The 10,914-nt window shown below is 49.1% G+C and overlaps 2 protein-coding genes and 1 pseudogene across 2 annotated transcripts in view; all 3 read left to right on the top strand.

Moving 5' to 3' along the window:
* The window catches only part of LOC103393813 (F-actin-uncapping protein LRRC16A-like), a 16,071-nt pseudogene extending 14,618 nt beyond the window's left edge, over positions 1-1,453 (top strand).
* Positions 1,454-1,710: 257 nt separating this feature from the next.
* Positions 1,711-5,707, top strand: LOC103393762 (secretagogin). Its single transcript, XM_008330837.3, has 11 exons — positions 1,711-1,886; positions 2,516-2,586; positions 2,674-2,757; positions 2,829-2,918; positions 3,163-3,219; positions 3,292-3,369; positions 3,465-3,520; positions 3,659-3,704; positions 3,783-3,842; positions 3,963-4,031; positions 5,580-5,707. Exons 1-11 carry the CDS (start codon positions 1,817-1,819, stop codon positions 5,703-5,705), a joined length of 807 nt encoding a protein of 268 aa, XP_008329059.1. The 5' UTR covers positions 1,711-1,816; the 3' UTR covers positions 5,706-5,707.
* A 2,712-nt stretch (positions 5,708-8,419) lies between these two features.
* Positions 8,420-10,914, top strand: part of LOC103393765 (MTSS I-BAR domain containing 1) — a 10,424-nt gene continuing 7,929 nt past the window's right edge. The window contains exons 1-6 of the mRNA XM_025064940.1: positions 8,420-8,642; positions 9,453-9,514; positions 10,190-10,263; positions 10,361-10,445; positions 10,575-10,666; positions 10,749-10,823. Coding sequence (XP_024920708.1) covers positions 8,571-8,642; positions 9,453-9,514; positions 10,190-10,263; positions 10,361-10,445; positions 10,575-10,666; positions 10,749-10,823 — 460 coding nt within the window. The 5' untranslated portion in view covers positions 8,420-8,570. The remainder of the gene's footprint in view (positions 8,643-9,452; positions 9,515-10,189; positions 10,264-10,360; positions 10,446-10,574; positions 10,667-10,748; positions 10,824-10,914) is intronic.

Genomic DNA, 10,914 nt, shown 5'->3' with positions numbered 1-10,914 from the left:
GTCCCACCAGTCCCACCAGTCCCACCAGTCCCCCTGGTCCCCCTGGTCCCACCAGTCTGTCCAGTCCAGGACCTAGCAGCTGGTCTATTCCTGGTAAGTGTCCTTCCTGCATGGACATTGTTGTGACTTGTTGTGAAGCTATAATATCGACCAATATTAGCATATTTTGTAATATCTGTAAGAATCGTTGTCAGTTTATCCTCCGATAACGAAAACCCGATAACGAAAACCCGATAACGAAAACCCGATAACGCAGTTTCTGAGTTTGCCAAATAATGTTCTAGAAATAGTTTAATGCCCCGACGACAGACCAATCAGACGCCTCCGTCTGTGAAGAACTCTGATTGGAACCGTTAACTCACATCATCAACGCTGAACAAGCCTCTGGTCACTAGATGGCAGCACTGCAGCTTATGTTATGACTGTTATTAACCAGGTGACTGTCTGGTGAACGCTGGTGTCAGTAACTCTTACACTGGTAAAGAAATATTAACAGGTGCTCAATGGGGTTTTAATTCTGTCCCCTAGGGGGCAGAAACACTGTTTTAGTGAACACTTATGGAGGTCCAATCAGGTTCTTTGTTTCTTTTCTCAGGAGACACTGCTGAGGCTCCTCCTACAGAAATGCCACTGCCTGCTTCCTGCCTGAAGAGGGCGTTGTCGGAGCAGGAAGGTCCAGCGGACGGTCAGTGTCAGACATCGGTTCTGCTCATTAAACAGTTCTAATGAAACAGGAAGTGAAGTTTCTCCCTCCCTCTGCCTGCAGCTGTACTTCCTGTCGGAGACGACAGTGATCTGGTCCAACCTCCAGCTGCAGGGGGCAGTGACGGTGGGGGTGGGAGACACTGGGCGTCTCTGAAGAGGTCCTCTAGTCCTGGTGCCACCATAGGGGGCGACAGAGAGCGCACCAAGTCCCTGCCTGCCTACGGTGAGTCCAACGTCCAACGTCTGTGTTCAGGTCTGAGGTCTGGATTGGCTGGAACTAAACCCTCACCCCCGCCTCTCTGCAGAGACCCCTGCCTCACCCGGCCCCCCTCACCTCAGCCCGACTGAGGACCAGGGACGGACCCTGCCAGCTGAGGTCAGGCTCGACAGCCAATCAGAGGAGGAGCCTGGAGACAACGCAGCATCACTCTGTCAGAAACATCTGGAAAAATAAAAGTGAACTCTAGGCTCCGCCCACCGACGCCTCCTGTCCACTCGTCTGAGCGCCTTCACGTCCTGCTGGTCATCTGCGGAATAAAACATTAACAACGGGCACAGGAGGTCAAAGGTCACAAAGCTAACTGCTCAGCCAGAGAATCAGAGGAAAAAACAGTTCTTAGTACTGTTCTGTTGGAGGAACCGCAAGAACCGATGTCTTTATTTTTATTTTTGGTGACGGAATTTTTTTTCTGGGAAAGTTTTTATAAAAATCTGTGTTTTTACCAAATAAATAAATTTACTGATCTGAGCGTGTCCTCCACTCACCTCCTCCACTCACCTCCTCCACTCACCTCCTCCACTCACCTCCTCCACTCTCTCCCTCCTTCATTTCTGCTCCTCTTTAATGCCCTGACTCCTCCCTCCCTCCCTCCTTTTCTCCTTGATTTCTTACATTCCTCCCCCTCCGTCCTTGCCTCTCTTCACTGCCTCCCCCTCCTCCTCCCCCTCCCGGCCCTGGCTCTTATAAAAGCTCTTGACTCTCTCTTGTGGTTTCTCTCCCTTCAAATCAGCGGTGGGACTCGAACCTCTGACGTTGGGGACAGTTAAAGGACCATTCCTTTTTTTTTCTCTGATCTTCTCTGCTTGTCCTGATTGGTCCTTCTTCAGCACCATGGACAGTTCCCAGGACCGACTGGACGCTGCGTCTTTCTTACAGATGTGGCAACTCTTCGACTCGGAGGGTGAGACGATCGACTGTGGTTCAAAGACCGACAGCAAGACCACAACGTGTCTCTGTATATATAAATATATTTATATAAATATATTTATATAAATATATTTATATAAATATATACACAAATATATATGTATATATAAATATATATTTATTTATATATACATATGTGTATATATAAATATCACTCACTCTATCAACTCCCTGATCATCTTCATCTTCATCATCTTCATCATCATCATCATCTTCCTCATCTTCATCATCTTCATCACCATCATCATCATCACCATCATCTTCCTCATCTTCATCACCATCATCTTCATCACCTCATACTTCCTCATCTTTCTCATCATCACCATCATCTTCATCACCATCATCTTCCTCATCTTCCTCATCATCACCATCATCTGCCTCATCATCATCACCATCATCTTCCTCATCTTCATCATCATCATCACCATCATCTTCATCACCTTCCTCATCTTCATCATCTTCATCACCATCATCTTCCTCATCATCATCACCATCATCTGCCTCATCATCATCACCATCATCTTCCTCATCTTCATCATCATCATCACCATCATCTTCATCATCTTCATCATCTTCATCATCTGTTCTTCCTGGTTCGTTCAGACCGCGGCTTCATCACGGAGACGCAGCTCGACGCCTTCTTCCACCGACTGCTCCAAAAACTGGGGACAAAGGTCAGTGTACGATGCAACCAGTGCCACCACACGGGGGCACTGTGGTCACCTGTGGTTTAACACCAGTCCAACTGTGTGGTTTGTCAGGACGAAGAAGAACGTGAGGACAAACACAGACGACTGAGGGACAAAGTGTCCTCAGGTGATGACGGACGAGTGCAGATCCAAGAGGTAGGAGGACGGACGGGGGACGGGGACAGTGGTGGAGGGGGGTAAATACTGACGTGGGTTTGTCTTCACAGCTGGCTGCCGTCATGCTGCCGGAGGAGGAGAACTTCCTGCTTCTGTTTCGAAGAGAGACGCCGCTGGACAACAGTGTGGAGTTCATGAGGGTGAGGTCAAAAGGTCAACCAATTCATCACTTCCAAGTCCATGGAGAAAATCAGCTGCCCCTGCCTCTTGTGGTCAGTTTGTGTTACTGCAGTCTCAGGAATAATAGCAGTGCAGACAAAAACCCGTCCAGAAACCCCAGAACCATCGACCGTTACTGCATTTAAAGAGCGTTTAAAGGTGAAGTTGTTGTTTTTGTCATTGTTGTCGTCGTCGTTGACGTGGTTTTTCTCTGATGAATGACAGATTTGGAGAAACTACGACGCCGACAGCAGCGGCTTCATCTCAGCGGTGGAGCTGAAGGTACGCAGCGTCACTGAAGAGCTCGGTAGAAAACCAAATGTTTGGGTGTTTTCATCTGGATTGTCTCTGCAGGGTTTCCTCCAGGACCTCCTCCTCCAGCACGGGAGGTCCGTCTGTGCTGAGAAGTTGGAGGTGTACACCGACAGCATGGTAACAGGGCGGAGGAGGAGGAGGAGGAGGAGGAGGAGGAGCTCAGCTCCTCTCTGAACTCAGCTCAGTATTAACTCAGATTTTGGTCTTTTTAGATGAAGATGTTTGATAAGAACAGAGACGGTCGACTGGACCTGAACGACCTGGCCAGGTACCGGAGGGCCTCAGCAGCAGGGGGCGCTCACAGCAGCAGCAGCTCTAAGTTCCCCTCAGTTTCTCCATCAAGCCAAAGAGTTTGAACCCTTAAAAAAATGATTGAATTTTGCTGTTTTTTTGTTGCTTTTTTCAGAATCTTAGCTCTAAAAGAAAACTTTTTACTCAAGTTTAAAATGGACGTAAGTTTGACCTGTTTTTACAAACAGCCTCGATTCTCTGACGACGTCCTGTCACATGACCAGTGTGTCTGCTCTCAGGGCTGCAGCCAGGAGGACAGGAGGCGGGACTTTGAGAAGATATTCACTCATTATGATGTGGTGAGTCTGAAGCTGTTCTGTCCTTCAGACTCCAGGGACAGTGGGCGGGGCTTAAAAAATAAATATAAAAGTTGTGTTTGTGTGTTTGTGTGTTTGTGTGTTTGTGTGTTTGTGTGTCAGAGTCAGACAGGAGCGTTAGAGGGGCCAGAGGTCGATGGATTTGTCAAAGACATGATGGAGCTGGTGAAGGTAAAACCTTCCTCTGAACCAGACCTGAGTCTGTCATTGATGTTGATGTCCTGATGTCCTGATGTTCTGATGTTGATGTCCTGATGTTGATGTCCTGATGTCCTGAGGTCCTGATGTCCTGATGTCCTGATGTCGTGATGTCCTGATGTCCTGATGTTCTGATGTTGATGTCCTGATGTTGATGTCCTGATGTCTTGATGTTGATGTCCTGATGTTGATGTCCTGGTGTCCTGATGTCCTGATGTCCGGATCTTGATGTCCTGATGTCCTGATGTTGATGCCCTGATGTTGATGTCCTGATGTCTTGATGTTGATGTCCTGATGTGGATGTCCTGATGTCCTGGTGGTGATGTCCTGATGTTGATGTCCTGGTGTCCTGATGTCCTGATGTCCGGATCTTGATGTCCTGATGTCCTGATGTCGTGATGTCCTGATGTCCTGATGTCCTTGTGTTGATGTCCTGATGTCCTGATGTTGATGTCGTGATGTTGATGTCCTGATGTCCTTATGTTCTTATGTTGATGTCCTGATGTTGATGTCCTGGTGTCCTGATGTCCTGATGTCCGGATCTTGATGTCCTGATGTCCTGATGTTGATGTCGTGATGTTGATGTCCTGATGTCCTGAGGTCCTGATGTCCTGATGTCGTGATGTCCTGATGTCCTGATGTTGATGCCCTGATGTTGATGTCCTGATGTCGTGATGTCCTGATGTCCTGATGTTGATGCCCTGATGTTGATGTCCTGATGTCCTTATGTTCTTATGTTGATGTCCTGATGTTGATGTCCTGGTGTCCTGATGTCCTGATGTCCTGATGCCCTGATGTTGATGTCCTGATGTCGTGATGTCCTGATGTCCTGATGTTGATGCCCTGATGTTGATGTCCTGATGTCGTGATGTCCTGATGTCCTGATGTCCTTGTGTTGATGTCCTGATGTCCTGATGTCCTGATGTCCTTGTGTTGATGTCCTGATGTCCTGATGTTGATGTCGTGATGTTGATGTCCTGATGTCCTTATGTTGATGTCCTGATGTTGATGTCCTGATGTTGATGTCCTGGTGTCCTGATGTCCTGATGTCCTGGTGGTGATGTCCTGATGTTGATGTCCTGATGTCCTGAGGTCCTGATGTCCTGATGTCGTGATGTCCTGATGTCCTGATGTCGTGATGTCCTGATGTCCTGATGTCCTTGTGTTGATGTCCTGATGTCCTGATGTCGTGATGTCCTGATGTCCTGATGTTGATGTCTTGATGTTGATGTCCTGATGTTGATGTCCTGGTGTCCTGATGTCCTGATGTCCTGGTGGTGATGTCCTGATGTTGATGTCCTGGTGTCCTGATGTCCTGATGTCCTGGTGGTGATGTCCTGATGTTGATGTCCTGGTGTCCTGATGTCCTGATGTCCGGATCTTGATGTCCTGATGTCCTGATGTCGTGATGTCCTGATGTCCTGATGTCCTTGTGTTGATGTCCTGATGTCCTGATGTCGTGATGTCCTGATGTCCTGATGTCCTGATGCTGACGTCCTGATTCCTGTCTTGTTTCTTCAGCCCAGCATCAGTGGCTCAGACCTAGACAAGTTCAGGAAAGCTCTGCTCAGTCACTGTGACATCAACAGAGATGGAAAGATCCAGAAGAACGAGCTGGCGCTCTGCCTGGGCCTCAAACTCAGCTAACCCCCCCCCCCCCCCCCCCCCCCCCCTCTTCCCTCCTCCTCCCTTCCTCTCTTCCTTTTCCACATGCTAATTAGCTCTCCGCAGAAGCTAGCTTCTTCATGGCTGTTGGTTTTTTCTAGCGAGGTTCTGTTCTTCCTGTCGTGTCTGTGAAACGTGTTCCTGTGACGTCCAGCAGACTGTAGAGTTGGTCTGTGCTTCTTTAGTCTAATGATTCATTTATACTCTTCCTCTTTGGAGTTTGACCCCAGTTTGACCCCAGTTTGACCCCAGTTTGACCTTGTCCTGAGGTTTTGAAGGAGTTCTTTATTGGTGTTCCAATAAATAAAAGTGGAGTGAAATTAAAACGTGGGAGTTTCTTTGTTAACCAGGTCTGAGGTGAGTCTCTCATGTGCTGCAGCTGTAACACAGTCAAATATAAATATAAATATAAATATAAATATAAATATAAATATAAATATAAATATAAATATATGGAAGATTGACACAGAGTTGAGCAGGTTGGTTATTGACACTGACATGACAGACCACAGAGAAGTGTGAGGGTCTTCCTGTGAACGTGGTCACATGATCCAAACCTGGTGGTTTGTTTTGTTTTGAACTCTTTCAACGTTATTTCACTCTTTGTTGCTTTTCTTCTACAAAGCTAATGCTACGTTTGAAGCTACACAGACACCCCTCCAGTTTGGACCTTGGTCTGAGCTAAAATCAGTACTAGCTGATCCTGATCCTGATCCTGATCCTGATCCTGATCCAGCAGAGGAACAGGCTCCTGTCCAGGTTTTCAGGTTGTCACACAGCTCTTCCTTGGCTTCACACCTGACTCCACTTGACTCGTCAGTGCAGTCACAGCAGCAGCAGAACCGGTGGACGGTTGGTGCAGGTGGTCTGGGTCCTGGTTCAGGATGGGTTCTGGACTTTGTGTGAGGTGAGATTTTGGAACAGTGATTATTTTTAAATCCTTCTTTATTCATATATTTTGTGTGTCCACTTCTCCAGGTTGCTGCTGCTCTCATTGTCAACTGTTGGACAACAGACAGAAGGTAGACTGTTAAAGACCACCGTGAGGTCTGCAGCTGCAGAACCAGACTGATCCGTTACCTGTTTGTCTCTTCAGCTCTGAGCTACAGAAGTGAGGACTCCGTCGGCATAGAACGCTACTATCCACGGACAGGAAGTGGAATCCAGGCAGCCATCATCTCAGGTCCTGGAATTCACTTTGGTCCTGGTCACCAGAGCCAACCAGACCCACAGGTTCAGAGGCAGCTGAACTACAGACCACCACAGTCCTGGGTGTCCAGGTACCAGCTGTCCAACCCCCCGGTGCCGAGGTACCAGCTTCAACAATATTCCGTGGTGCGGCTCAGTGAAGACGTACCTGGACCTGGGGTGGTGGACTCTGTCTTGAGTCCTGAGTCCAGCAGAACCAGTTCAGGCAGAAGCAGGCAGAAGTGGGAAACGGGTTCATCTGCTGGCTGTTTGTTCCCTCAGCTGCTGAGGTCTCAGAGAGGGCGTTCAGCCAAGAGGGCGGAGACGCTGGGCTGGAAATGACAGAGTGAAGACGGTGAGGACCGTCCAACCCTGCCACGGTCCAAGACTTCAGTCTAGAAGCAGCTGCAGTTCAGGCGTGGAATTTAAACCTGGAACTTCAGGGATTTTTACCGACAGCAGTGAATGAAATAAAAATGTCTATAATTGTCTTCAAGAGTTGGTTCTTTTTGAGCACGTATCACACCTTGGACTGAACTGTCTGAACTAAAATCTCTGATTTTCTCCAAGGACTTTGGTCTGAACTAAAATCTCTGATTTTCTCCAAGGACTTTGGTCTGAACTAAAATCTCTGATTTTCTCCAAGGACTTTGGTCTGAACTAAAATCTCTGATTTTCTCCATGGGCTTTGGTCTGAACTAAAATCATGTTCATTAAAAACTTGAACTAAATTATTTTGTGGCTAAAAATCTGACTTTTTTTCATTTTCTTTCAAATCCAGAGATGAGGAGGTTCTAGAAGATTCTGCTGAATGTTCTGAACCTTGTCTCTGTGTCGATCATCTGTCCTCTGATAGCTGTTATTAGTTGGTTCTTGGTGTGCGAGGTGTGTGTGTGTGTGTGTGTGTGTGTGTGTGTGTCAGCTGCTCCCTGTCATTAAACAGTTCCAGTCCCTGTGGTTACAGTGACTCAGCTCCTCTCACTCCTGTCACAGAGAAAACAGGAATTAAACCTTTATTTACCAGAGTCCACCCACTCCTCCCCCCCCAACCCCCCCACACACACACACACACACACACTCAGAGACAGTGTCTTTGATGGTTTGGTCGTTGTTGTGGTTCCACTGGTTCTGTCAGAACCCCCTCTCCTCCCCTCGTATTGTTCGACCAGTTTTTACACCTGTCTGGACTTCCGGTTGTGGGCGGGGCCAGGTGGCTCGGACACGCTGCCAGTGGGCGTGTCCACCTCGGTCCATTTCCGGTGCTGCTCCTGTCAGCGGTGGTTCATCTCAGTCTCCGCCTCAACGTGCGCCTCCTCATGAGGGCATGAGATTTCAAGGCTCTGGGAGAAAAGTGAGCCGCACCTCCTTCCTTTACTCCTTCTCCATCTCCTTCTCCTCCTCCGAACACACACAGTCTTCCTTTTCCTCCCGCTTCTCTTGTGGTCCTGTCCTCGCTCGGGGAAACCCCGCAGCATTAGCAGCAGCTGGGGGGGGGGGCTCCTCCTCCTCCTCCTCCTCTTCCTCCTCCTCCTCCTCCGACGATATTTTTATTTTCGAAAGAAAAAACCCCATTTCTTCCTAAATATCTCTATCAATATTATTTTATTTTTTCCCTCCCGAAATGGAGAACCGAAGCTTCGAGTGACGGTCGTTTCAAAGATGGAGACGGCGATGGAGCGGGAGTGCAGCGGCCTGGGGGGGCTGTTCCAGAGCATCATAGCAGACATGAAGGTAGAACACACACACACACACACACACACACACACACACACACACAGAGCCGCCGCCATCGTCCAACATCGTCTTAGTTGTTCTTTTCTTTTCTGTTAGTTTCTAATGTGTGGGTTGCGGACCACATGAGGGCAGCAGCCGATGTTCAAATGGTCAATTAACAAAATGGAGACTTCACTTCAGGATGAATTCATTTTCACCATCGTTTTTATTAAAACACAAACACAAAGTATTTCAAAGTAATATTTGAAGGACTAAAACGCTGTGTTGTTGTTGTTGTTGTTGTTGTTGGATCAACATGTCAGAGGTCAGGTGTGGACACTCAGAGGTCATGAACCAGAGTCTCTGTCCTCAGCTGTGACTGTTGTTCTTTTTATTGAACACTGGAGACAAATCCTTACAGTCGTTCAACAGGAGTGAAGAGGAACAGGCTTAACTAAACCCAGGTTTAACTAAACCCAGGCTTAACTAAACCCAGGTTTAACTAAACCCAGGCTTCAGTCAACTGTGATCAGCTGTTGTGAAACCAGAAAGTCAGAGCTTCGTGAGCCCACTTCAAGAACTGGACCCTGGTTCTAGTAGACATCAAACACTGGTCAGGGCCTGGACCAGTGAGACGTTTCCATGGTACTGTGTGTGTGTGTGTGTGTGTGTGTGTGTGAGAGCAGGGTTACCGTAGCAACAGTGTTGAGTCCTTGATGCTGATCATCAAAGAGATTATTATTAATTATTAACACGTCAACATCAAACTGTAGAAATCTGACCCTGATCAGTCCACTGAACCACAGGTCTGTTCTTCTACTTCTACAGGGCAGTTATCCAGTCTGGGACGACTTCATCAGTAAGGCCAGTAAACTGCAGTCACAGCTCAGGTAACACCCTCTCACCCTCTCACCCCCTCACCCCCTCACCCACTCACCCTCTCACCCACTCACCCTCTCACCCTCTCACCCTCTCTCCCACTCACCCTCTCACCCTCTCACCCACTCACCCTCTCACCCACTCACCCTCTCACCCACTCACCCTCTCACCCAGTCACCCTCTCACCCAGTCACCCTCTCACCCAGTCACCCTCTCACCCTCTCACCCTCTCACCCACTCGCCCTCTCACCCAGTCACCCTCTCACCCTCTCTCCCAGCCACCCACTCACCCTCTCACCCTCTCTCCCACTCCCCCTCTCCCCCAGTCACCCTCTCACCCACTCACCCTCTCACCCAGTCACCCTCTCACCCAGTCACCCTCTCACCCTCTCACCCTCTCACCCCTCACCCTCTCACCCTCTCACCCTCTCACCCACTCGCCCTCTCACCCAGTCACCCTCTCACCCACTCACCCTCTCACCCTCTCACCCTCTCTCCCACTCCCCCTCTCCCCCAGTCACCCTCTCACCCACTCACCCTCTCACCCTCTCTCCCAGTCGCCCTCTCACCCTCTCACCCAGTCACCCTCTCACCCAGTCACCCTCTCACCCACTCACCCTCTCACCCTCTCACCCCTCACCCTCTCACCCTCCCTCCCTCCCTGATGGTTGTTGGTTCTCTTCCAGGACTACAGTTGTCATGGTGACAGCTTTTCTGGATTCTTTCCAGAAGGTGGCCGACCTGGCGACCAACAGCCGAGGTGAGACTCTCTCCCCCCCTGCCCCCCCCCCCCCCGCCGCCCCCCCCCCCCCTGGGCTGAACCTAAACTGACTGGACGTGTGTGTGTGTGTGTGTAGGAGGGACCAGAGACATCGGTTCCGCTCTGACCAGGATGTGTGTGAGGCAGCGCAGCATCGAGAACAAACTACGACAGTTCTCTCTGTGAGTACCTGTTCGTGTGTGTGGGGAGTTCCCACCCCTAGGGGGCGTGGTGGTCCTCGGCTGCTTTGATTCTCCAACGACTTCACACCATGGTCACCTGTGTGTGTGTGTGTGTGTGTGTGTGTCCAGCCTGTTCCTGGACTGTCTCATCAACCCCCTCCAGGAGCAGATGGAGGAGTGGAAGAGAACAGCCAACAGCCTGGACAAAGACCACGCCAAAGGTACACACACACACACACACACACACACACACACACCCATACCTGTACTGTGACACTCATGGTCCCCTCTGTCTGTGGTCAGAATATAAAAAAGCTCGTCAGGAGATTAAGAAGCGTTCGTCAGACACTCTGAAGCTGCAGAAGAAAGCCAAGAAAGGTTTGATCACGATTGGTTGGTTGATTGGTTGATTGGTTGATTGATTGGTTGGTTGGTTGATTAATTGATTGGTTGATTGGTTGATTGATTG

The sequence above is a fragment of the Cynoglossus semilaevis genome, chromosome 18 (assembly GCF_000523025.1).
Source record: "Cynoglossus semilaevis isolate Cse_v1.0 chromosome 18, Cse_v1.0, whole genome shotgun sequence".
Classification (NCBI taxonomy): domain Eukaryota; kingdom Metazoa; phylum Chordata; class Actinopteri; order Pleuronectiformes; family Cynoglossidae; genus Cynoglossus; species Cynoglossus semilaevis.
The sequence above is the reverse complement of the archived record's forward strand: the minus strand, read 5'-3'. Positions and strand labels throughout refer to the sequence as shown.

What these genes read in the sequence shown, in the direction of transcription:
- LOC103393762 (XM_008330837.3), top strand. Translation starts at nt 1,817, where the DNA reads ATGGACAGTTCCCAGGACCGACTGGACGCTGCGTCTTTCTTACAGATG. An exon ending in GCAACTCTTCGACTCGGAGG is followed by an intron (nt 1,887 to 2,515) that starts GTGAGACGATCG and finishes TGGTTCGTTCAG; the next exon opens with ACCGCGGCTTCATCACGGAG. An exon ending in TCTCAGCGGTGGAGCTGAAG is followed by an intron (nt 3,220 to 3,291) that starts GTACGCAGCGTC and finishes TTGTCTCTGCAG; the next exon opens with GGTTTCCTCCAGGACCTCCT.